This window comes from Ovis canadensis, chromosome 3 (assembly GCF_042477335.2).
Source record: "Ovis canadensis isolate MfBH-ARS-UI-01 breed Bighorn chromosome 3, ARS-UI_OviCan_v2, whole genome shotgun sequence".
NCBI classification, from domain to species: domain Eukaryota; kingdom Metazoa; phylum Chordata; class Mammalia; order Artiodactyla; family Bovidae; genus Ovis; species Ovis canadensis.
This window is the reverse complement of record NC_091247.1, coordinates 175,542,608-175,570,578: the sequence shown is the minus strand read 5'-3', so window position 1 is coordinate 175,570,578 and position 27,971 is coordinate 175,542,608. Positions and strand designations below refer to the sequence as shown.

The 27,971-nt window shown below is 38.6% G+C and overlaps 1 protein-coding gene and 1 pseudogene across 2 annotated transcripts in view; both read right to left on the bottom strand.

Moving 5' to 3' along the window:
• Positions 1–603: 603 nt before the first annotated feature.
• Positions 604–16,746, bottom strand: LOC138436371 (peptidyl-prolyl cis-trans isomerase D pseudogene; annotated as a pseudogene).
• A 3,080-nt stretch (positions 16,747–19,826) lies between these two features.
• The window catches only part of SCYL2 (SCY1 like pseudokinase 2), a 54,053-nt gene continuing 45,908 nt past the window's right edge, over positions 19,827–27,971 (bottom strand). The window contains exons 13-18 of one of the 2 annotated variants that reach the window (XM_069585147.1): positions 27,657–27,775; positions 26,035–26,135; positions 24,056–24,122; positions 23,824–23,919; positions 22,711–22,830; positions 19,827–21,464 (exon numbers count right to left, since the gene is read on the bottom strand). In XM_069585147.1, coding sequence (XP_069441248.1) covers positions 20,820–21,464; positions 22,711–22,830; positions 23,824–23,919; positions 24,056–24,122; positions 26,035–26,135; positions 27,657–27,775 — 1,148 coding nt within the window. In that variant the 3' untranslated portion in view covers positions 19,827–20,819. The remainder of the gene's footprint in view (positions 21,465–22,710; positions 22,831–23,823; positions 23,920–24,055; positions 24,123–26,034; positions 26,136–27,656; positions 27,776–27,971) is intronic. The other variant, XM_069585148.1, reaches the window with a different exon arrangement.

Sequence of the window (27,971 nt, the reverse complement as noted above, 5' to 3'; positions counted from 1 at the left end):
GAGTGTAGTGTGTTAAGTTCCATTGGGACCACCAAACTGAAGGTAACTGAGCCGGTCCCAAAACCTGCTTAGTGCTCTTCCCTGGTCTTCATTGTCTTCAGAATAAACCTAAATTCTTTATCATGGCACAGAAGACACTCTGTGTGACTCCAGCCCTGCTTCTTGTCACTCTGCTCTTTCTATCAGCTCTTCACTGAATTCTGCAACCTCCCTGTCACTTCTGGGGTTTACTCAAGCTGTGCCTGGGTAACTCTCCTCGCCTGGGTAACTCTCCTCACCTGGGTAACTCTCCTCACCCTTCATCTGGGAAACGCCAACGTATTCTTGTCTCACAGAGACATCACTTCCTCTAGAAGCCCTCGTACACAAGGTTAGGTGTCCCTCCTCTGTGCGCCCGAATCCACTGTCCTCCAAGCCAACAGGATTGGCATGAAGCAGTGAGAAATCCTTGTTGGACTGGAGTAGAAACAGCACATATTGCTCCCACATTGGTGGCGGCAGGATGACCCCTCCACGAATGCTGCTGCCATGAGAAACAGCATGCATCTGTGAGGCTCCAGAGGTCCAGTCTCCCAACTTGCAGCGGACTGACCGACCCTGTGCTTTATTTTTTTTTTTTTTCAGGCTTTTGTCTGTTTATTCAAACACGATGTGTGTTTAGGAGTTTAAAAACAAGCTGGAAACACCATTATCCTTTGAATAATGCAGAGAGTCACTGAAGAGGGAATCGACGCCACTGGAGTTTGTAACACTGGTGTGTTAAACAGTAAGTCCCTATCCATATTCCTGGACTGTAAACACAGGGAGCCGAAGTATCAGAGGGAGCACAGGAGGGATCACACCGAACAGACAAACCGTTTAACTGTCTTCCTCGCTCATACGATCAACACACACTTAAGCAAAACTGAATTCCTCATCAAGCAAACATTTTTGCATAAGCTGCCTTTTCTTTATCTTTCTGTGCCTTTATCTTTTGCTTGACCTTCAGCAATTCTGCCTGGATAGCTTTATCTTCTGGTGCTATTTCCTGAGCTTTCTTAAGATCAGCCAATGCTTGATCATATTCTTTTAATCCTTGCCATCCTTGGGCTCTACGGTACAGTGCTTTGGTATTTGATGGGTCTATTTCAAGGGCCTCCAAACAGCTATCGACTGCGCCCTGCCAATCGGACATCTTCAGTTTGCAAGCGCCAATATTCAGCACACAGCTCAAAGCGACAGGCTGCAGCTTTGCTCCATCTGCGTCCTCAGCAGCAGCCCGGGAGCCTTCCACATACCTTAAAACTTTTGTGTATTTTTTAATGGCCATCTCCCAGTTCTGGGATTTGAAAAATGTATTTCCAATGTTTTTTAAGTCTTCTGATATTAATACAATTTTATCTACATCTTTTAAATCCACATCTGCGTCCTCGGGGAAATCTGGGTGACTGTCACCAGACCCATCCTTTGGGAATATTCCCCAATCATCTCCTTCTTTCAGTTCTCCGCATTCTGCAATAACGCACAATTTGGCAGGTTTTTCACCTTTCACCTCCACATTTTCCAGAATCTTTACCACACCCATTCCTTTAATCACTTGGCCAAACACTCCATGCTTCCCATCCAAATGCGGAGTCGGAACGGTGGTGATGAAGAACTGGGAGCCATTGGTGTTGCTGCCCTCATTGGCCATGCTCAGCAATCCCTCCTTGTCATGCTTATAATGGAAATTTTCATCTTCAAATTTTTCACCATAAATGCTTTCTCCACCTGTCCCATTCTGATTTGAGAAGTCTCCACCCTGAATCATAAATTTCTTAATAATTCTATGAAAAGGACATCCTTTGAAATGGAGAGGTTTCCAGTGGTGGGTCCAATGCCTTTTTCTCCTGTACATAATGCACGGAAATTTTCTGCAGTTTTGGGTACAATATCTGCAAACAATTCTAAGACAATTCGACCAACTCGCTCCCCTCCGGTGTCCACGTCGAAGAAGACTCGAGGGTTACTGGGGTTGGAAGGCTTAGCCTGGGGGGATGGATACGTGTGGCTTTAGGGCGCGTGTACGACCACCTCCTAACACCGCGTGGTCTCCGTGCAGCTGGAACCCTAAAGTCACCGACCCTGTGCTTTAGACTCTCAGACTCCCCCGGAGTCATTTCCACAAGATCAGTCCCTGCCTTCTTCAGCCTCAGTACAAATCCTTCTCCAGGATTTGAATTAAGTTGATCTAAATGAGCTGGATCCTTGGCAGGTTAAATACTACCAACAATAATAATTATTATTATTATAATGGCTAATATTTATTGCTGTCTTTATGGTCCAAACTTTGTGTTAAGCATGATTTACATATTATCACAATCTTTCCAACACTACTTTGTGGATAAGCTAATTATTTTTTTCCCCAACCTCACTGACAGAAAACTGAGGCAAAGAGAAGTTGCTAGGTTTCAGATCCGAACATCCTGACTTCATGCAGTCCTGTTCTCATGCGCGCTCTCTCCTCCCTCTTTCTTTCTCCTCCTCCATCCTTCCATCCCTCCAACCCATACTACCTCCTCCGAATTTACTGAGGTATATTTTGCACATCATATACCTTACCGATTTCAAGTGGACAATCAATGATTTCTAGTAAATTTATCACGTTGTGCAAGCATCACCATAAAGCACAAAGCAGATAGAACATTCCTATCATCCCAATGAGAACCCTCATATCCACTATTAATCCTTGTCTCCCACCCCTCACACTGCACCAGGCAACCATCAATCTTTCTGTCTCTATAAATTTTCCTTTAATAGACATTTTCTATAAATGGAATCAACACACTATATACCACACAGTATATTGTCTCTTGTGTCTGACATCTTCCATTTAATATGATGATTTTCAGATTTGTCCATGTTACAACTTGTATCAGTAGTTTGTTCTTCCTTCACTGCTTTCAGTGAAATAGTTTATTGTACGGACATAGCACATTGTATCTATCCATTGACCAGCTGATGGATGTTTAGTTGCTTCTAATCTCTGGCTACTATGAATAAAATTGTTAAGGACATCTGTGTGCAAATCTTTCTTTGGACAAATCTTTTCATTTCTCTTGGGAAATACCTAGGATTGGAATTGGTGGATTGCATGGTAAGCATGTTTTTAAGAAACTGCCACATTACTTTCCAAAGTGACAGCACTATTTTACATTCCCGGTAGCATGTATGAGGGGTCCCATTTTTGACATTGTCACCAATATTGATTGTCTTTTTTAGACTTTCAAGTGGGTATGAAGTGGCATATCATTGTGGTTTTAATTTGCATTTTCCTGATGACTAATGACATTGATTGTCTTGTCATGTGCTCATTAGTCCTGTGTATACATTTTGGGTAAATTTTCTATTTAAATATTTTGTCCATTTTTAAAATGAATTTTTTCCTTATTAGTGAGGTGTATGAGTATATATTCTCAATAGAAATTCTTCATCAGATAATATGATTTGCAAATGTTTTCCCTCAGTCTAGTGCTTGTCTTTTCATTTTCTTCATGCTGTACTTAAAAGTGCAAACTTTCTTTGTTCATTCATTCATAGACTGTGCCTTTTTCATACACCTAAGAAAGAAATCTTTGCCTAACTTGAGGTCTTAAAGATTTTCTATTTTTTTTCCCTAAAAGTTTGCTTGTTTAGCTCTTACATTTAAGTCTACGATCCATTCATTCATTCATCCGTTCATTTTTACATATGGTATAAGGTAAACATCTATGTTCAACTCTTCCCATGTGGATCTCCAGTTGTTAGTAGGCTATTCTTTGTCTAATGAATTGCCTTAGCACCCCTGTCAAAAATCAGTGAAACATAAACATTAAAAAAAAATTATTTCTGGACTCAGTTCTCTTCTTTTGATCTCTGTGTCTATCCTTCTAACAATTTATACTCTGTTGACTGTAGTTTTATAGAGTAAGTTTTGAAATCGGGAAATGAAAGCCTTCCAATTTTGTTCTTTAATTAAAATTGTTTTGGCTATTCTAAGTCTTTCATAATTCCATACAAATTTTAGAACCAGCTTATCAGTTTGTGTAAAAAATCCTGTCCAGCCTTGTGCTCTTAAAAGGATAGATATTTTCAGGCCACCACATTTGCCACCCACACCCGTCAAGGCTGAGAATGCTAAGACTCCAGGAAATCACATATCTAATTACTCCACCAATATATCTTCACCCTGTCTCCAGAAAGCTCACTTATTCATCAAAAGCAAATATAATCTAACTAAAATATGATAAACACTCTTGCTGCAGAAGTCATTCCCTGGTGAAGTTTTTAACCTTTTTGTCAATCCCCAGATACCCTCAGTTACTGATCTCTTAGAGCACATAATGGAAGCACCAATAGGCAAAGACCACATGAATCTCTCTTAACGGTCAATGACTATTAAGAGCACTAACCATTCCTGCAGAATGTATTGCTCATGAAATGCGTCTGAACCTGCAAAGGATTTTTGGTGGTGATTTAGATGGTTGGTGATAATAATAACTAACACTTATGGAGCACCCTCTAGGGGCCAGACTCTACACATTTAACTCATTTAATCCCCAGAATCCCCAGGTTTGATTCCCTGATGGCTCAGAGATTAAAGCATCTCCCTGCAATGCAGGAGACCTGGGTTTGATCCCTGGGTCGGAAAGATCCCCTGGAGAAGGAAATGGCAACCCACTCCAGTATTCTTGCCTGGAGAATCCCATGGACACAGGAGCCTGGTGGGCTACAGTCCACAGGGTCGCAAAGAGTCAGACACGACTGAGCGACTTCACTCACTCAATCCCCAGAATGACTCTCTAAGGTGAGTACTTTCATCATACCATCTACAGATGAGGAAACTGGGGCACAGAGATTTTAAGTCAACTTAAGTTCACACAAACTCAGCAGTGGCCACAGGACTGGAAAAGGTCAGTTTTCATTCCAATCCCAAAGAGAGGCAATGCCAAAGAATGCTCAAACTGCTGCACAATTGCACTCATTTCACACGCTGGTAAAGTTATGCTCATAATTCTTCAAGCCAGACTTCAGCAATACGTGAAGTGTGAACTTTCAGATGTTCAAGCTGGTTTTAGAAAAGGCAGAGGAACCAGAGATCAAATTGCCAGCATTTGCTGGATCATCAAAAAAGCAAGAGAGTTCCAGAAAAACATCTATTTCTGCTTTATTGACTATGTCAAAGCCTTTGACTGTGTGGATCACAAGAAACTGTGGAAAATTCTGAAAGAGATGGGAATACCAGACCACCTGACCTGCCTCTTGAGAAACCTGTATGCAACTCAGGAAGCAACAGTTAGAACTGGACATGGAACAACAAACCGGTTCCAAATAGGAAAAGGAGTATGTCAAGGTTGTATATTGTCACCCTGCTTATTTAACTTATATGCAGAGTACATCATGAAAAATGCTGGGCTGGAAGAAGCACAAGCTGGAATCAAGATTGCTGGGAGAAATATCAATAACCTCAGATATGCAGATGACACCACCCTTATGGCAGAAAGTGAGGAGGAACTCAAAAGCCTCTTGATGAAAGTGAAAGAGGAGAGTGAAAAAGTTGGCTTAAAGCTCAATATTCAGAAAATGAAAATCATGGCATCTGGTCCCATCACTTCATGGGAAATAGACGGGGAAACAGTGGAAACAGTGTCAGACTTTATTTTGGGGGGCTCCAAGTCACTGCAGATGGTGACTGCAGCCATGAAATGAAAAGACGCTTACTCCTTGGAAGGAAAGTTATGGCCAACCCAGACAACATATTCAAAAGCAGAGACATTACTTTGCCAACGAAGGTCCATCTAGTCAAGGCTATGGTTTTTCCAGTGGTCATGTATGGATGTGAGTTGGACTGTGGAAAAAGCCGGGCGCTGAAGAATTGATGCTTTTGAACTGTGGTGTTGGAGAAGACTCTTGAGAGTCCCTTGGACTGCAAGGAGATCCAACCAGTCCATCCTAAAGGAGATCAGTCCTGGGTGTTCATTGGAAGGACTGATGCTGAAGCTGAAACTCCAATACTCTGGCCACCTCATGCAAAGAGTTGACTCATTGGAAAAGACCCTGATGCTGGGAGGGATTGGGGGCAGGAGGAGAAAGGGACGACAGAGGATGATATGGCTGGATGGCATCACTGACTCGATGGACAGGAGTTTGGGTAAACTCCGGGAGTTGGTGATGGACAGGGTGTCCTGGTGTGCTGCAGTTCATGGGGTCACAAAGAGTCGGACATGACTGAGCGACTGAACTGAACTGAAGGTCACACAATTAGGAAACTAGGCAGAGATCAGCTGTGGACACACCTGTGACAGCATTAGAGCCTGTACCCTACACTAGTACTACACTAGTACTCTATACTAGTGCACTAGTGTTGATAATAACTTCTACATTAGATCTGTTGATAATAGAGACAAGAAAATATAAAGCCAGACTTTGCAGAACTGAGGCTCATTGGATTCATTTGTTCCCTCCCTTGAGGGCCTAGTATGTGATAGGCCTTTTGAGACACTGGTGTGTAGGTTGAACTGTGATATTTCCCTTGAAGAAACAATCCAGAAAATGAATAAGTCCATATGGTATAATGAGTGATGCATCTGGCAATGAAAGCAGAGGTAAGGACACCTAAATTAGCTTGCTAAGGAATGGAAGAAGGTTTCTTAGAAGAGGGATGATAGTATATGCTTTCAGGGATGAAAGAGTGAGGCAAATGAAAGAAAACAAAGTGGGAGAGAAGACCTGCATGAAAGAGCATGGTGCCTGGGGGAAAGTTGCATAGTTTCAGAGTCAGGTGAGTGTACCATGTGGTTGATAACAAGGTTGGAACAGTGATCGTGAGCTTTATATAATTTACAGAAGAACATTAAAACATGTGCTCCCCATCTCAAAATATCAAACAAAACAAAGATAGAGGAAATGATGTGTAGAGCAGAAACCCAAGGGCCATGAAATTAGAGCTTTGGTCTATGCTGGGAATATGTAGACTGAATATGCATTAGAAAAGAATTCCAGCTGTTGACAAGCACTTGATGACTTCCTGTCATTCTGTACAGAAACAGCCTCTTCCCTTTGAGAAAATAAGATTGACTAGGACATCTTTAGAGGTTCTTGCCAAGATCATAGCAATTTCTCATTCTCAGGGAACTTCCCTCCCACTACCATCTCGCTCCTCTTCTATGGCAACAGGCCCCCAAAAGTCCTGTATATGCTATGATGTTTCTTGTCTCCTCTGACCACTGATGGATGAACCAAGGATGGGCACCTGCACCATGCTGAGCCAATCAGATGCCAAATTCTCCTGTAGTTTAACTTTAGAATTGCAAGACTGCTAGTTATCTTGCAGAACCCTGGGCAGCAGAGGAGGAAGGGGAGGGTGGGTGGGAGGGGGAGTATATTCACATCCTGGACTGGAGCTGCAGAGAACACAGGTCTGGCTCAGTGAGAAAAATGAAACACAATGAGCCTTTAGCAGGGCAAGGGTATCTGTTTCTAATGGCCTTCCAGCTCCTGTCTGTCTAGACCCAGCTGTCCCTTCTACTCTTTGGTTTCTGAAATATCCACATCCTTGTAACAAATTGTCCTCTTTTTAGTTTACTTTAGGTAAGACAGTTTCTGCTCTTCATGGATAATCTTGACTATATTAGGGCTTCCCTGGTGGTCCAATGGTTAAAGCGCCTCCTTCCAGTGAATGTGATGGGGGTTCAACATCTGTTTGGGGAGCTACGGTCCCACATGCCATGGGGTGTGGCCAAACTTTTTTTTTTAAAGGAAGAAAAAGAATCCTGTCTATATCAATTATTTAAACCCAAATCCCAAATCAAATTTAGAAAGATGGTAATGATAACCCTGTATGCGAGACAGCAAAAGAGACACAGATGTATAGAACAGCCTTTTGGACTCAGTGGGAGAGGGCAAGGGTGGGATGATTTAGGAGAATGGCATTGAAACATGCATATTATCATATGTGAAATGAATCACCAGTCCAGGCTCCATGCATGATACAGGATGCTCAGGGCTGGTGCACTGGGATGACCCAGAGGGACAGGATGGGGAGGGAGGTGGGAGGGGGGTTCAGGATGGGGAACACTTGTACACCTGTGGCAGATTCATGTCAATGTATGGCAAAACCAAAACAATATTGTAAAGTAATTAGCCTCCAATTAAAATAAATAAATTTATATTGAAGTAAATAAATAAAACCCAAATTCTGAAATGCTAATACTGCCTGTATCTAACACCATGAGGGCAAGCTTGACAGTTCAGTTTTATTTTAGGTAGGATTCTAATCTCCCAACAGCAAAAAAAGTGGGTCTCATAAGTTGGTTGTTAGTGAAGTCATTCCATTCCAATCTACTGAGACCTCCCTCCCCCTAAAAAGTGAACAAATCCCAAACAACTTGAAAATAATATTTATTCAAGAAAATAATTTCATCAAATCAGATCAAAGTGTTAGGTGGAAAATTTTAACCCGGCTCAGAGCTAATGGCCAAATTATTTACCTTTTAGGATAAGAAATTTTATAAGGAAACAGAGGTAATGAAGAAAATGAATCTTCCTGAGGTTCCTTCTCTCCTGAATTCTATGGCAGCTTTTTCAGGCCTCATTCTACACCCCAGTTCCACACTGCTCTCCTCTGCTCCCTATAACATACTGATACCCACATAAAACTTTCTGTTAAACAACACTTCTCCCATCCTTTAAAAGTTTGTATATTGTTGCTAACTACCGTTAATCCTAATCTGGATGTATATAAAACTTGAGTTTTTTCACTGCACTCTATTTTTTACATTCTTTTATTAACAGTCTGTTTTACAAAGCACTTTCTAGTATCTTATTTGATTCTCCCAACCACCTATATAACAAGCAGATAGAGAAACTGATGCAATTTTGCCCAAAGTAGCCTGGCAAGTAGAATGTGGAGACTGGGGAGCAGGTGCTTAAATCCATCTCCTGAGCTTGTGTCAGTCAGTACAATACACTGTACATTGTGATCCTATAAATCCACTGTGGGTACTAAAGACTGTAAATTACAACTCAGGAAAGACGTGTTCAGAATCCTTGTGTCTTTAAAAAGTCATTGCGCACAGAACTACTGCCTGCCCTCCATATCTATGGATTCTACATCTGTGGACACAGAGGGCTGATAAGGGACTTGAGTGTCCAAGATTCTGGCATCCTGCAGTGGGTAAGAGTAGGGGGCTGGAACCCCTCCCCCACATGGATATAAAGGGGCGACTGTATAGGTAAGCTTGTGATAGCAAGAGCAAAAATTTTTAGAAAAAATTTTGAGGTTACATATTAATGTTTGCTTTCCCTAAAATGTTCCATCAAAAAATAGGGCAAACCAACAGTAAAATAAAGAGAAATTAACATAAAACACTGATGTAGCAGCCCCTGGATTAAGATTGCCACCAACCACCCAAGTCTGATAAGACTCCCTTTCTAAGGGGGAGACTTTTGTTGAATCACTCAGTCCTGTCCGACTCAGCGATGTCATGGGCTGCAGCACACCAGGCTTCCCTGCCCTTCACTATTTCCTGGAGTTTGCTCAAACTCATGTCCATTGGGAACAATGATCTCATTCTGCAGTCAATGCTTTCTCATTTCAAGTCATTGCTGACTTGAATTTCCTGATCTCATTTCATTCTCACAACGGAGAATGAAAAATTAGAAATGACAAAGTAGAATGACCAAACAGTTATTATCTCCAGGTAACACCAGACTGGTTCCAAATAGGAAAAGAAGTACGTCAAGGCTGTATATTGTCACCCTGCTTATTTAACTTCTATGCACAGTACATCATGAGAAACGCTGGGCTGGAAGAAGCACAAGCTGGAATCAAGATTGCCGGGAGAAATATCAATAACCTCAGATATGCAGATGACACCACCCTTATGGCAGAAAGTAAAGAACTAAAGAGCCTCTTGATGAAAGTCAAAGAGGAGAGTGGAAAAGTTGGCTTAAAGCTCGACATTCAGAAAACTAAGATCATGGCATCTGGTCCCATCACTTCATGGGAAACAGATGGGAAAACAGTGGAAACAGTGGCTGACTTTATTTTTCTGGGTTCCAAAATCACTGCAGATGGTAATTGCAGCCATGAAATTAAAAGATGCTTACTCCTTGGAAGGAAAGTTATGACCAACTTAGACAGCATATTAAAAAGCAGAGACATTACTTTGCCAACAAAGGTCCGTCTAGTCAAGGCTATGGTTTTTCCAGTGGTCATGTATGGATGTGAGAGTTGGACTATAAAGAAAGCTGAGCACTGAAGAATTGATGCTTTTGAACTGTGGTGTTGGAGAAGACTCTTGAGAGTCCCTTGGACTGCAAGGAGATCCAACCAGTCCATCCTAAAGGAGATCAGTCCTGGGTGTTCATTGGAAGGACTGATGTTGAAGCGGAAACTCCAATACTTTGGCCACCTGATGCAAAGAACTGACTCATTGGAAAAGACTCGGATGCTGGGAAAGACTGAAGGCAGGAGGAGAAGGGAATGACAGAGGATGAGATGGTTGGATGGCATCACAACTCAATGGACATGGGTTTGGGTGGACTCCGAAAGTTGGTGATGGACAGGGAGGCCTGGCGTGCTGCGGTTCATGGGGTCGCAAAGAGTGGGATATGACTGAGCTGAAACTGAAACCTATCAGGAAACTGAGGTGCAAACTCAAGAAGTTACATAGTCACATAGTTTTTGGTTACAAAGTTTTTTGGTGGAGCCAGGATTGAAACCAGTTGATTACAAATGCACTTATTTTATTATACAGCACTGTTTCCAGTCCACAGTAAAGCACTGTTAGTGTCATTACATTTCAGTCCACTGTGAGCTGGGTACTGGAATTCAATTTATTTGTCTCTATATTCCTAGTAGGAACATAATTTTATGCCATTATTAAATAAATGTCTCTAAAATTCTTTGCAAACATAAGCCTGCATACATGGAACAGAAGCATATCAAGTTCTATTTTCAGTTCATCAATGTAACTGCTTAAATATTTTCCCCCAATTAATGAAAATTTAAATTTTTCCCAATTAATGGAAAGAATTTCCCAAATTTTTCCTATTAGTGAAATCTTTAAAGTCAAATAATCAAAATACAGAAATACAGGACGTCTTTACCTAGCACGAAATGATTTTAGTATTTTGCATTTTTCATAAAAGAATTTATATAAGTTTCTTTTATTTATGAAATACTTTAACTTCATTATTCACTGTTCCTTTGAGTTTATATCTACCTAGAGAAATAGGTTGGGCAGACCATTCTACTTTACTGTTGAAACCAACAGGCATGTTGAAGGCAAGTGATGTATTCAGTTCTTTTGTAGTTTGGGGCAGAATTGAAGATGAACTCATACCCATCTACTTATCTGCTGGCTGTCATTAGTTGCCTTTAACAAATTATTAACCATTCTATCTTGGAGAATCCCATTCCCATATCCCCTGGCACAAGACACTCAGCAATTTTTGAGTCTGTTCTCTTGATATAGGCCCTGCTTTCCTCCAGGGGATCTTCCTGACCCAGGGATGTAAGCTGTGTCTTTGGGCTTCCCTTATGGCTCATCTGGTAAAAGAATCCCCCTGCAAGGCAGGAGACCCGAGTTTGATCCCTAGATTGGAAAGATCTCCTGGAGAAGGGAATGGCAAACCACTCCAGTATTCTTGCCTGGAGAATTCCATGAACTGTGTAGTCCACGGTGTTACAAACAGTTGGACATGACTGAGCAGCTTTCACTTTCTTTCTATAAAGATCATTTATTTTTCTTTAATGTGTTACTTCCTATTATATATTGGTATATATTGGCTCAGACAGTCTGAAATCCCTGCATCCAAGTAACGGGAAATACTGGTTCATTTCATCCAGTATTATTACAGTATGGGAAATATGTTCGTTTTGCTTTACATACCATGAAAATTGACTTAGAAAAGATTCAAGGATATCTTAGATGGTGTCCAAGATAGAACATGGAAATTTTGATAATAAATGCATTTGCATAATAATAAAAATGAAACCTGAAAATGTGAGAGGAAGTCAAGATCAGTGAGGATATTTTGGAGGATTTTTCACCACCTTGTTTTCTTGAAAGCACAAATGAAATCCAGAGTGTCCAGTTAACTTCAAAACACGAAGTGAAGAACAGGATTCATGTATCTAGGGCATTAAAAATCACAATGGAACAAGCCTACACACCTTCAACAAGTATTTCCTGTGAGGTCCTATCCTCCTCATAGATTCGATTATATAGGCTAGACATCAATCTGTCCCAGTGAGTGTTCAAATCTGTACCTGGAAAATAGCCAATGTCATGGACCATTATTTGGAAGACAGTGACATCTTCTGGTGGTTTATAGACTAAATTCAATTACGCCAGACGGTCTTTTACCCCAGAAACCATCCAGTTTATTTTTTGGCTGTGCACCTTATGGGATCTTTGTTCCCTCACCAGGGATTGAACCCGGACCCCTGACAGTGAAAGCACCAAGTTCTAACCACTGGACTGCCAGGGAATTCCCCAGCCACTGTTTTAAAGTAGATTTATCTATTCAGGGCTTCCCTGGTGGCTCAGACAGTAAAGCATCTGCCTACAATGCGGGAGACCCGGGTTCAATCCCTGGGTTGGGAAGAGCCCCTGGAGAAGGAAATGGCAACCCACTCTTGCCTGGAAAATCCCATGGACCAAGGAGCCTGGTAGGCTACAGTCCATGGGGTCACAAAGAGTCGGACACGACTGAGCAACTTCACCTTCACCTATCTATTCAGTATATCTTTATTAAACTCACAAGTGTGGATTCTTAAATTTCTAAAATGTTCAATGAAGCATAAATATTAATTTAGAAAATAACAATATATCTCACTCATTTTACTCCTTGAGTTGGTGTCATCTGTGGCTTATTCAGCCAGCTTTAATTCCTCTTTTCCTCGTAATCGAGTCATTTGACCAGACCTGCCTTAATTCAAGCAATTCTCATATAACTCAGAATTCAAAAGGGCCTTGGGAGTCACCTGCTATAATCCTCTCCCTCATATATCCAGTTTAATTTGGGAAAATGTAATTCATAAGTAATCACTTGATAGCATCAAAAACAGTTTTTAAAAGACTGCCCACAAGGTTGAGCTCAGGCCCCATCTCCTCTGAAGAAGCCTTCCTCACTCCCCCAATCCAGGCTGGCTGTCCCTCTTATATTAAGAGTTGTCACAGAATATATAGTATGTCCCCCTACAGTAGCAACCTTCAAGTTGTGAACTTTCAAGGATGCAAAACAGGTGTTCACATGTTTGGTGTACATTGTCACAGGCACGCATCCTCTACAAGTGGTTGTGCTTTTGTGTACTTTATAGTACTGCATAGAGTGCAGTAGTATGACCTTTATTTCAAAACCAGGATGTCCGGAAGGAAGTGTAAAAGCAGTGGTGATGTAGCTGGTACTTCTGTACTATAAATGTTAATTAAAAAAATTTTTTTAATGTATTATTTATGTGAAAAGTATTATAAACCTATTACAGAACAGCACTATTATAGTTAATTGTTAGCTGGATACCTACGCTTGGACTATGAACAAATTGGACTTGACAAATGTGCTTTTGGAATAGAACTTGTTTGTATGTAGGGGGCTTACTGTGTACCACACTGTCCTGTAACTGTCAGCTTACTCAGCTACCTTTACAACCACAGTGCAAAATTCTTAATGACAAGGCCTATATCTCATTATGGGTTTCTCTGGTGGCTCAGTGGTAAAGAATCCATCCGCCCGCCAATGCAGGAGACAGAGGTTCGATCCTTCAGTCGGGAAAACCCCTGGAGGAGGAAATGGCAACCCAGTCCAGGATTCCTGCCTGGGAAATCTCATGGATGGAGAGGCCTGGTGGGCTACTTAGTTCATGTGGGCTACAGTTCATGCAAGAGTCGGAGACAACTTAGCGACCAAACATCTCATTACTGCTTGTGTCCCAAGAACCTCACAGCCTATAACCTATTTTTGGCTTATATTCTGAAGAATAAATATATTCAAATATTGCTTGGTGAGGTATCTGTTGTTCATTATTTTAGAGGCTTATGTCCATCATAAACAACGTGGGGGTATCTACTGAATACTTACAGTATGTCAGGGGCCTTGTCAGACACTTCATACACATTGACTTCATTTAATCCTAAGAAGCCTATAAGACTTGATCCTCATTTCATAGCTGAGAAAACTTATCCCGGTCAGTTAGTGAAAGAGGCAAGATTCATTCACTCCACATCTTTATTTACACTCTACCTTGTTTCAAAATGAGAATTTCCAAGAACATAATACAAAACTTTTTTAAAATAGAATTCAGAGCAAAGGAGCAGTAAGAATTTAAAAAATCAGATAAAGCCAGAAGGTAAGTACTGAACAATGCACACCATTAACGTCCTACGGACTTGCTACAGGTGGACTGCAAATTTGGCTTAACTTCACATCTGTTAATATGTGACTTGTTCCGTTAGCCAGAGACTTTAAAAGATAGTTGCTTAGAAGCACATTTACTCCTAACTGAAACCTCAAATTTCTCCTGTGGATTCTCAAAGCTATTGTATGTCAGAGTGATCCAGTGTCATCCTTGGCAAAGCTTCACAATACAGTCTAAATGGAAATTGATGTGTGGCTAATACAAGGGAAGTTGGGGACAAAGGTCTCCACAGTGAGTTTAATTTCAGTTGGAATTTCTAAGGAAATGAATGAATTATTCAGCGTTTAGCCTCCTCCATAAAGCTTTCTCAAGAATGAGATTGTGAATGTTGGGCAATAAAGGTTATCTGACAAGTATCTGGGTAGAGAGATCATTACTGATTAAGCACAGGTCCATATGAACAGGGCTTCCCAGGTGGCTCAGTGGTCAAAGAATCCACCTGCTAATGCAGTAGACACAAGAGATTCAGGTTTGATCCCTGGGTCGGGAATATCTCCTAGAAGAAGAAATGGCAACCCACTCCAGTATGCTTGCCTGGGGAATCCCTTGGACAGAGAAGCCTGGCAGGCTACAGTTCATGGGTTCACACAGTTGAACACAACTTAGTGACTGAGTGCACATACACACACACCATATGATCAGTAGAGCTGGAGGTAGAAATACCAACTCCTTCTGACACTGGAGCAGTTTAATGAGGATCCCACTTCAGTGAGAGGCCTTTCCATCTCTTCTCAAAAGTAATCTTAAGAGCACCCAGTTAGAGACAAGATTTTCTCAAAAACTGTTTTGGATCTGTTCCAACTGAACAACTATGTAAAGAACCACATTCTGCCTGCACAGAGTATGAATACTATAATTTTAGCCTGGAATTTAAAAAAATATATATGCCCCCACCGAGTCCCAACTTTATCTGGCTCCAAAGTACTCCTAATGTGCCCATGGACATAGCCCATATTTGACTTTGGTTTGATCACTGCATTTAGAAAGACTGGCAGGAACCCAGAAGGGGCCTGTATGAATGCTGATCCCTACATTCAAACTTGGAACATTAGACTCTCAATCTCATTTACTTTTATATGAAAGCCAAACACAGGTTTTCGTCACAACCGAGGCCACCACAAAGAGTGTATGTCTAAAAAACAGGAGGGAAAAAAAAGGTGGAACTGTATCAAATAGGTATAGAGTAGGTAAATCATATTTCCACTGAAGGCACATTTCAAAAGCATGTTCAGAAAGTTTTAATATAGGCTATGTATATACAATTCCTTACAGCTTTTGTTAGCACCAGTACATATCCTGTGGCCCCATTTTCAAATGGCTTAACAGATTGAGGGGTCTTATCAGTAAAGGTGAGGATAGGGGACAAAAGCAGACATTTAAACAGGGAAATTTTAATGAAATCATTGTTAATTAGTAGAAAGTGGCTACTTTGAGTTTTGTTTTTTTTTTTTCAACAATAGACTTTTATTTTTATCATCCTGTTTAGAATTTTTCCAGGTACTATATTGCTTCAGTGTTACCCAAATATAAAAAAATTCTAATTTTACTTGTTATAATTTAGATACTTAGATATAACATTTCCATAAAAATTACATTAGTTCTACCATTTAAGTAATCAGCTTCCGTTAGTGTTTTATAGATGTAGAAATATATTCATTTTTTTTTTCTGTTTTTTTTTTTTTTAATTAAAAAATTTTTAATTCTTACATGTGTTCCCAAACATGACCCCCCCTCCCACCTCCCTCCCCACAACAACTCTCTGGGTCATCCCCATGCACCAGCCCCAAGCATGCTGCACCCTATGTCAGACATGGACTGGCGATTCAATTCTTACATGATAGTTTACATGTTAGAATTCCCATTCTCCCAAATCATCCCACCCTCTCCCTCTCCCTCTGAGTCCAAAAGTCCGTTTAAAAAAAGAACTCTTAAGGAGTTCAAAAGTAGAAGTGGCAAAAAAAGGAACTACCTCTAGGCTGGGAAAAAGGAAAAAGAGAATTAAAGAACTAAAGACTAGGAAAGGCTTTCCTCCCCACTCCGACCATTCAAGCTGAGCACTCAAGCTGAGCCTAGGACTTCTTCAGTGAAGGCGTGGCTTCCACAGGAACATTCAGCAACCACCCCCGCCCCCACCTCCGGTAGTGAAGAAATTGCCAGAGGGCCAGAGTGGGAGACAGTTGCTTGAGGGAGGGGCTGAAAGCAGCCCACTGGAGCTCCTCCAAAGTGGGACATGTGACTAAGGCACAGCTAGGGCTCTTCTGCTGGGGCTGCTGGCTTCCTGTGGTGACTACAAACGGAGAACCGGAATCCAGGAGGGACTTCATGCTGCTATTGCTTTGCAGCGCCGCTTTAGGACAGGACCCTCATCAACGAAGCCTGACATTCTGCCAAGCTGGCAAACGGAGACATGTTTATAGGGTCCAGTATCACAAAGCAGGGTAAGGAAGGATGGATTTGGAGCTGGGAGTTGATATCAACAGTAAGGTGATAATTGCTATAGTTCACTCTTTTGTCTTCTTACCTTCCATGTACTAACACAGGAGCTCTAGTCACATGTGGTTACTAAGTACTCAAAATGTGACTAACCTGAATTGAGATGTCCTAAGTGTAAAATATATACTGCCTCTCAAGACGAGGTACAAAAAAAGAATATATCATTTAATTTTCTATCGATTAAAATATTAAATTTTCTATCAATTCATGTTGAAAACGTATTTTGGCTCTATTAAGTTAAACAAAATATATTACAGTTAACTTCATCTATTTTTACTTTTTAATGGTTACTAGGCAATTTTAAATTACTTATGTGTTCTGCATTCCACATAGTTAAATCCTCTCTGTGAGGCTGGAGCAGCTTGGCTGCTTTGGATAAAGCTTTCTATCAATAATACCTGTGTATGTCCTGTGCTCGGCTGTTTCCAACTCTTTGTGACCACATGGACTATAGCCTGCCAGGCTCCTCTGTCCATGGGAGTATGCTAGCAAGAATACTGGAATGGGTTGCCATTTCCTCCACCACCAATAATATCTAACAAGCTCCAGTATGGTAAAATGGCTTTTTCCACCATACTGCTTCCTCCTCAACCAAAACTGTATGCTTTCACTCTATTATTAATACATGTCTGGGTGCTGCAAGCACTGCTGACCTGGCTCCCCCAACCATTCTCATCACAATTCAGAGAAAAAGCCCAAAGGCTGATTTTGAGCATTTCTATTTTATCACTTCCACCTTCCACTGCAACACCAATTTTTCCAACATAAACATATTTATGGTACCAAGTCTGAACTGAACTGAAGTCTTGAACACATAACACTCACCATATTTAACCATGTTGACAAAAGCAACTCCAGAATTCATATAATAAAGGATATATAAAGGATGCCACTATGATAAAAAGCACTGGACTGCAGAATAGCGAAAAAAAGAAAATCTAGCCTCTATTTCTGGCCCTAACCTTCTTGGGTTAGGCCATGTAAATCTCTGATCCTCTGCTCCTATACCTGCTTGGAGAAAGAGAGCAATTAATTATTTCAGTTTTACCCAAAGGACATAATCAAATCCTTTTAGGGATTATAACCAGATTTTTTTAAATTAATAGGATAGAATAATAATAATATACTATATGTGTTAAAGGTTTTATGAAACTTTTGTTTCAGATATAAATCTCATATACTGGGTTTGTAATGTAAGATATATTTATTATTGTCACAGTAATAGTTTGAGAGCCAGTCACATAATCTCTTAAAATCTTATACTGTTTGAATTCATATAATTTGTTCTGTTCTAAAATTATTTCAAGACCAGTGAATAACAAAGCATGAAATTACAACTTAATATAGAAAGTTTTATAAAAGCTGAAATTTATTTGGTGCATACTCTGTGCTTGCTATCAGGTACTTTCACATATACCTTTTCCTTTAATATGTAAAAGCAACCATGTGAGGTATTTTACAGGTTGAAAAAAATAGCAAAAACCTATGTCCTTAACTTATTCACATGAAAGGTTTAATGTGTCCCCAAATAAAAATAAAATTACACAAACAAACCCCAACCAAGTACATAGTCTATTTCCATTTCCTTTTATGCATCCTCCAAATACACCACACACTTTAGCATTAGGAGAATAAAGAACCAATTCAAATAAAGGGAATCTTTCTTGTAATTTTTGGAGACAGGTGCTTTTTAACTACCAATTTTCTACTCTATGCACAAGGGACTTAAATGCAGTTGATATCTGAAATAATTTTAAGGTAATTCAATACTTTGAAAATTTTGTTCACATAGAAATACAAGCCTAAAAGCAGCACTATTTTTAGAGGCAATTTCACAACAGAAAAAGGCAATGGTAACAGTTCAGGTGATAGAAATGACTTAAACAAAATACCTTCAAGAAAGAAGGAAAAATGTATAGAAAATTTTCTAAAAATATAGCACCATTACCTCAATGAATGAACAAAATTCAAGATGGAAATTACCTAACAATCACAAATATTTCTCAAATAATCTGTTTTTATATTTAGACTTTCAAATTATATAGTTATAGTAAATTTTCTTATTAGGAGTTCAACACCGACATAAAGTTATTTTACAAAATAAAAAGCAACTTCCTAAAGAACAGTGACTACTGAATTGTTACTAAGAAAAATTCTTCAACGTTATGCAATTTTATTCCTTATGTAAACTTTTCTCAAGATAGGTATTATGTTACAAATAAGACACAATCTGGTATGAATGCATTTGCCAAAAAAAATTTGATCTCCCTAGTGCTTTTCATTTCTTGGTAAGTTTCTTCAGCATTCCTGAGTCTTTTCCTAAAACCATGTAAAAAGTACCACTCGAAGAAAAACCAGACATAAAGCTGACTTTTTATTTTTTTAAATACCTCCTACTGAATGCTGCCAGCAATATTATCAAATTATATCTTATAATTAAGTAGCGTATGTTCAATGTGAGGATATATATTTTTTCAATGAATAAATGTAGTGTCAGCACAGTAAAGTTCATAGGATTTATTTTAAATGATTGCTGGTTTCTGATAATTAAAATCCACAACTCTATGGCAGCAATTACACTATAATACATTATAGTTCTCTGAAAGATCAGTTTAAAGTTATAATGATGGAATATAACTTAACAGAATACAAATGACATCTATGGCATAAGACTCCACAGTTGACTGATCAGCTAATCAAAGAAAAACATCAGAGAAAGGCCTTGAAAAAGAAAGCACGTTTCCTGTTAGAAGAATTTATCCTTTTTTTCCTAAAAATGGCTAATTATGAACATAGAATGTTTGAATGAAAGACCCTAAAATTCTGAGAAAAGAACTAAACTTCAGATGCAGTAAGTGATGAGGTCAGACTTAACAAGCTGAAAATTGCAGCCAGAAGATGCAAATGCTCATTTTTAGAGAAGTAAAGTTTATTACATTTGAAACAATACAGCAGAAATCTCAAAAGTTTACTCATTAAATATAGTTTAATTCTTACAAATCTCCTTTTGAAAATGCAATTCATATATGCTGCAACCTCTGAAGTTTCAATTCAAATGAAGCATGAATGCAGCAATCAGGAAAAAGCACAGAGATGGCTTTGTCAAATACCTGTACAAATCAGTACATACCTCTTCTGTCTGTGACACAGGAGGAAAAAAAGTGACTCTAAACATATCCAAGTAAATGGAGAAAAATACATTACTACTTGAGGCAGACCATGCTAAAAAATAATTTACAATGATCAGTTTGCATTTATGACAGTTAATAATGCCTTTAGATTGAACCAATGAAATTAAGGTTAAATTAAAATTTTGCAGTAGTTTCTCAGTCTTTTGTACTAAACATTAGTTCATCTGAGAATAAGATTGGAAAAGCAAATGACCTGATCCTTTTCATTATGCGTATCATTTTCTCAGTTGTGCTAAATGCAAACAAATCAATACAGCATCAAGATTTTTCACATATTTAAAATGAAGACTAATGACTTGTGAAGGCAGACTGTGTACCATGTAGTATTTAACAGATGAAACTTGCAATTACCATCAACTCAACTTTTAAAATAACACCAAGATATACAAGCCAAAATAAACATTTGACTTAAAAATTCTGCTATTCAAGATATTCAGGTGTCTTTTTTTTCTCATTGAGATTGATATGGGTTGGGTCTTTTAAAAACCTGAAGAGGAGTTGGTAAGAGGAAAAAAAAATCCTCAATGCTTTAAAAACCTCAACTGTTAGGAGTCCATACAACTACTATGCTGGCATGAAAACAGTTTTTTTTTTCCTATCACAGGACCACTCTCCCATAGAAGTACTTCTTCCAAGCCAGCTATATAAAGATGTAAATCAGCTTACCCATGATTAAAACTGAAGTAATCCTTTAAAAATAGGAGCATGACACCTCACCCAAAAAGATCTTTTAAATCATTGCTAGCTGAACTGCTACTGGTCATAGTGGTTGGTGGCTGTGCAAAGTTCTGTGGGTTAAAGAAAGGATTAGCCTGCATTCCAAAGGCAGATTGTCCCATCACGTTCACCTGTGTTCCCATTACTGAACTGCCCATACCTGGAGACCCTTGAGGAGGTACAAACTGATTAAGCCACTGATTTGGTTTCTGTTGCGATAACTGGTTCATGCTAACTTTGGGTTTCTGAGGGCCAAAGAGATTATTAAGAGCAGACATATCTGTGGGTCTCTGCTGAGCCTGCTTCCCGCCTGCAGGAGGAACACTGGCCGCGCCGAAGCCTGGCAGGGCGGGAGGCGTGCCCAGGGCCATCTTGGTCACTCCAGGAGTGCTGGGACTACTGAAGAGGTTCTGGTTTGTATTAACTGGCATGTTGAATCCTGAAGTCTGAAAGCCCATGTTAGCATTCAGGCCATTTGTTAAATTTCTCTTTGTATTGTCAATTGGTGTAGAAAACATCATGCCAAGGCCCGTGGAAGGAACAGAAGTGAAGGAATTTGAAGCAGAAATTTTAGGAGTGCTAACAGAAAGACTGGTCAAAGATGACATGTTATCCATCAACGTGTCTGTCAGGTCCTTAGTCTGAAAAATACAAGGAAATTACTTTATTCCAAATTACTTTAAAATTAGTAAAACACTTGATAAATGTTATTATAAAGGACAAGTTAAAATTAAGCTTGTCTACACTGAGACAGCAAACTACACAGTTCATAGGCCAAACCCAGTTTGCCACATATTTAAGGCTCTTTAAAGATGAACATTTGCAACAATTTGATGACAGGGAACAAAACTTTGAACTCCGATTAAATGAAATGTTGTCTCCCCCATTGTGCCTCTACCAAAAAGCAGAATTGCATTTTTCTCATTAGATCTGTACTATAGAAAAAGATGTTCTTGCTGTTTAGTCGCTAAGTTGTGTGCCTCTTTTGTGACCCCACGGCCTGTAGCCTGCCAGGCTCTGTGGGATTTCTCAGGCAAAACACTGGAGCAGGTTGCCATTTCCTTCTCCACGGGATCTTCCCAACACAGGGATAGAACCTGGGTCTCCTGCATGGGCAGGCGGATTCTTTATCAGTGAGCAACCAGGGAAGTCCCACAGAAAGGATACTTCATTATTTTGGTATTTTGACTTTCATCACAATTGTGTGGAAATTTATTTTCTAAATTTCTTTATTCTTATATAAGTACATACAAAATACTTTATTTTGCCTCTTGGCCCAGAAAGATTTTTCCCAGAGGAAAAAGTTTAATGATTAGGAGACAACAACAACAACAAAAAATTTAAAGAAAGCTTTTAAGATAAAGTTATTTCTGAAACCAGTAAGAGTATAAAGTTTCTCCAAGCAGAGAACTTAATCACTGTTCTAAAACCAGCACCTAAATCAGTGCCTAAAACACAGAAGGAAATAAATACTGGTCAAGACATATAGATAAGAATCCCTAAATCAAGTTACAAACATGACTATAACAAAAAAGCCAAAAAATGAAAATTATTTCTTGCTCAAAAATACATAAATGCATGAACATAATATTCCTGATCAATTCAAAGTGAGCAGAGTTGAATTAGTATCACAGACCTAGTATTTTTAAAGAACCGTCCCATTAATCTAGCTTCTTCTATATTGGTAACAAGTACTATCACAAAACATCGTACATCTGGCAGGTTATTGAGGAGATGCTGGAAAATCCTTTATGCCCATACTTCTTAGAAATTATATATTAAATTATCTCCTGAAATACATTTTCATAAAACACTAGGTAGACTAGGTTCTATACTACCTGACTCCTTAAGAGTAGTATAAGTACACACAAAAAAATGAACTCTGACCTGCTTGACTGGAGCAATAGGTGTGTGAACTTGAGGTTTAAGAGGCTGCTGGCTTTTCAACTTCTGGGCCTGCTCCTGTTCTTTTGCTAATTTTTGTTTTTCTTCAAGTGTAAGTGATGCCTTAAAACAACAGCAAAAAAAAGTTAACTGACAACTTTCATAATTTCATTTGTAAAGCAGAACATTGCTTTTTTGTCTGTTTGACAATACCATTTGACAATACTTGGCAGCACCAAGTAGTTCACGAACTACTGTATTGGTGACTGCCACAGCAGTATAACTAAAGTCAGTTATACTTTAGTTTTGTGGGTTTTCTATTTGGTTTTTGTCCTTTCTTAATATATACCTTTCATTTATTTTTTTTTAATTGAGGATAATTGCTTTATAATGTTATATTCATTTCTGCTGTACAACATGAATTAGCTATAATATTGGGAGATTCTTGTTCAACTGTTTTTTTCTTACTCCAAAAAATATTTTAAGAATTCATCAAAAGCTAAGTAAGAATTAAACAACTTTAAAAAAAATGAATAAACAATATTTTTGAGACTAATGTCTGCATCAAATTCAGCATCTTTTTTCTTAGATCTGCTTTGCCAACCTTTAAGCCCACAGTATGTCCTCGTACAATTTTGTAAACCACAGTGTCTTGGTTCTACACATACAGGTACTCATACATGTTGAATGAATAGAAGAAAACTGCCCTTAGCGAAGTTCAAAGTTGATATATTTTTTATATTGGATGCTAACCAATATTTCAGCTGGAAACTACAGTTTTATAGTTTATTATTCAAAATCAGGAGCAGAGAGGAGACACTGTAAAATTTATCAAGGGATGTGACTGGCAAAGTACAACAGAAAGGACAAGAAGTCAGGCAACCTAGAAACATTACCAATGTGGGAGAATGAATAAAAAAGGAAGTTAAAAATATTAAGCATGTTTATTCTCAACATGGTTAGGTCATGACCCACTGATAACTTTTAAATTTCATAAAGATAACTAAAGAATGTTCCTATTAAGCTAAACAGTATTTCTCAACAAAAAAAAATCTCTGGTTTATAGAAGTCATATAATATAAATATGAATGTCAAAAGAACAGTAAAGAAACGTACTCTTTTTTGTTTATTCTGTAACCCATCCTCTTTATTTTCTGATTCACCACCAGTCAGAAGGTCTGCTCCAATGTTGTTAAAGACTTTGTCAATCTGCTGAAACAGAAAAAAAATCAACCAGCTGAACAATGTGCAAAACTTTACTACTTAAAGATCAGAAGCTTCTGAAATGGAGTGCACTGCCAAGCACTTTTTTCTCCCCAGAATTAGAATGATCTAAACATCTTCTTACCTGAGACCCAACATTTGTAACTTTTGTCTCCTCAGAAGCATTCATTTGATTTCCTATATCCAAAGATCTGTAAGAAAGAGCTGAGTTATGACAAAGCTATAAAAAGAAATGTTTTTAAAATACTTGTCCTAAAAATAGTTCACCCACATAGAAGTTATTACTACCTAAACAAACTGCAACTTCATTAAGGAGAGTCATAATCTTTTTCATTATTTACTACTATTAGTGTCTGCTTGCCCCTACAAGTAACATTTGTATACAAGATTTTTTTAAAAAACTAGACATTTGAGATTTACTGGAGAATTTACTCAGGGTGTCATAAAATCATGCAAGGACGGTTCTTACCATACGAGAGTTCAGAGCTCACTGAGAAACAAGATACAATATGGGAACTTAACATGATTAAGTTTAGAATCTATGATTCTAACAATAAATTCTATAATCACTGAATTAAAGATATGGGCAAGATCTGCCTTGAAAAATAGGTAACATTTATTTAGATAGGAAGAAAAAAAAGAGAAGGTTCATTTACACCTCAAGTATAAATACTAGATAGAAAATTTCTCTGTTGTAATTTTTAAAGATTTTCAGGGTTCCTATGCTAACATAGTCAAACCATTAATAGCATACATATATATATATATATACATACATACATACATACATATATATACATGTATGTATAGACATATATGCAGAAGGCAGTGGCACCCCACTCCAGTACTCTTGCCTGGAAAATCCCATGGACGCAGGAGCCTGGTGGGCTGCAGTCCATGGGGTCGCTAAGAGTCAGACACGACTGAGTGACTTCACTTTCATTTTTCACTTTCATGCATTGGAGAAGGAAATGGCAACCCACTCCAGTGTTCTTGCCTGGAGAATCCCAAGGACAACGGAGCCTGGTGGGCTGCCGTCTATGGGGTCGCACAGAGTCGGACACGACTGAAGCGACTTAGCAGCAGCATAGATGTATATATCTCACAGGATATTTAGCATTTACAAATGGCTATTTCACGTCATTCTACACCTTGTGTATTTACTTCCATAAAGCCTTTATCTTACACTGGAACAAGACCAAAAAAGCTTCTTTTGGAGGATCTGGCTCGTGACTCATATCAATTTTACTTATTTTCAGATGTCTTTGGCTCAGGGTTAAACATTAATGGGCATTCTAAACTCATCTTTTTCTTTGGAGCAAAGAATATAGTGAAGATTTGATCACAAAAACTGGCATTTTCTGTTGAATAATTTTCATCTTTCCCCTCATCCTTTGTATACTAATATTTTGCAGATAATTTAGAAAATCCTCTCTATAAGACACACACAAAAAAGAGGTGGATGCTCTGGTACTACATATGGAATGAATTCTCTGTAAATGTTTCAAAGGTTAGATAAAAGAGAAAAGGAGAAATCAAAACACAAGGATTTCAAAGATTTGAAAAAAAACTTTTAAGTGGTGCTCTTGGTGATCAGCACCCTGACTTTACAGTGCTGGTGGCTAATATGACAAGAGATTTTTCTCAGAAACAGAATTTTCTTTATGTCGAGAAAACATTAAGATTATATCATGTTATGCTTTTGTATTTAGAAATAACATCAGATTTTCAACAACATTCTATTTAAACTCAGTTTAACTTAATCTGCTGGAAAATTTTTACATGCTTTCAGTTCAGTTCAGTCGCTCAGTCGTGTCCGACTCTGCGACCCCGTGAACTGCAGCATGCCAGGCCTTCCTGTCCATCACCATCTCCTGGAGTTCACCCAAACTCATGTCCATCGAGTCGGTGATGCCATCCAGCCATCTCATCCTCTGTCATCCCCTTCTCCTCCTGCCCCCAGTCCCTCCCAGCATCAGGGTCTTTTCCATATAGTCAAACTGAAATCCTTCAAATTTTCTCATCCATATTCTAGGAAATCAACCATGACATAACTTTAATGTCACTCCTGGACCATGTGCAATTCATATTCAACCTACTTACTTCTGCTGTTCTTGCATTATATGAAGTTGCTCCAGTTTAGTCTTATGTTCTGACTCCAATCTATTAAGCATCTCTTTTATGACGGAAATGAAAGAATTGAACTGGTATAATAAGAAATTGATAGGATGTTTCAAGTTAGCAACAAAGTAATAGAATTTAAAAACTCCACAAGTTATTCATAATATTCTCTATTTTTACTAGAATATGACCCATAGGTCTGATGACACAAGAATAGATTACACATATTTTAGCTCAGAATATCATAGCAAGCTTTTATAGTATCTTTGTACAGTGGTGATATTTTAAGTTCCAGAAAACAAGTCTCAATAAGTTTTATATTCTGAGCTGTCTAACAGCTATTACTCAGCAGTCTTAAATAAATTCAACTCCACCAGTTATTACACATTGATTTTTTTTTTAGACTAATCCAAAACTGACCACCTAATATGTGCATATCTGACCACAATCTGTTTGCATGTGTGCATGCCTGCTAAGCCACTTCAGTCATGTCCAACTCTTTGCAACCCCACAGACTGCAGCTCATCAGCTCCTCTGTCCATGGAATTCCATAGGCAAAAATATTGCAGTGGGTTCCCATGCCCTCCTTCAGGGCACCTTCCCAACCTAAGGATTAAACCCGCATCTCTTATATCTCCTGCTTGGCAAACGGGTTCTTTACCATCAGCACCACCTGGGAAGCCCAAAATCTGTTTAATGATGCATAAAAAAATCACTCTTTATTAGAGCATTATAAAAATGACTTGTTTGGCTAAAATAAACCTTGTTTTCTAAAAAGCTAGTAGAAATATTAAATATACATAATCTAACTTTCAAATAATTAAAATTTATAAGAATATCCAACTCAATCTCAAAACATAGTTTAAGTTTTAGCTAAAATTTAGTTAAATAATTCTTACGGTACTTCAGAAACAATTTATTTCAGTAATACCACATATTACAGGAAGACTCTAGAAACTTTCTTCCCTCCGCAAATCCAGTAGTCATATACAAATGTGAGAGTTGGACAATAAAGAAAGCTGAGAGTCAAAGAATTGATGTTTTTGAACTGTGGTGTTGGAGGAGACTCTTGAGAGTCCCTTGGACTGCAAGGAGATCCAACCAGTCCATCCTAAAGGAAATCAGTCCTGAATATTCATTGGAAGGGCTGATGTTGAAGCTGAAACTCCAATACTTTGGCCACCTGATGGGAAGAACTGACTCACTGGAAAAGACTCTGATGCTGGGAAAGATTGAGGGCAGGAGGAGAAGGGGATGACAGAGGATGAGATGGTTGGATGGCATCACCAACTTGATGGACATGGGTTTGGGTGGACTCCCGAGAGTTGGTGATGGACAGGGAGGCCTGGCGTGCTGCAGTTCATGGGGTCACAAAGAGTTGGACACGACTGAGCGACTTAACTGATTGACTGAACAAGGCTGTCAATAATCCCTCTTTCTAACTCACATACTCCTTACTTTGAATATAAAAAGCACTTTCTTCATATACCTCTTCAACATATTTTTCCTTGTTTTATCAATGTTTATATGTAATATATTTATACATTCAATGCCGAGAAAAGAGTAAGCTGAATAAATTGAATAAAGCACAAAAATATTCCTACCTGATTGAGATTAAGGTTGTTTTCAATACTCAGGGGAATCAGATGAGGCAATACTTTTCCAGCCAGCTGTTCTTTGGTGATTCCCAACTTCTTATGGGTAAATGTACATTTGTAAATACCTGATTAAAAAAAAAAGAATAAATGTTATAATTCAATATAAAATTAACAGAAATCAGAAAAACAATATATCTATATAAAAGCTCTTGATAATCAGTACAGTTACACATTTTTCCTTATAAATGCTTTGAAGAAGAATGTTCTTACATATGTATCTGAATGATTTCACCTTTACTGTCGGTTTAGATTTAACATACC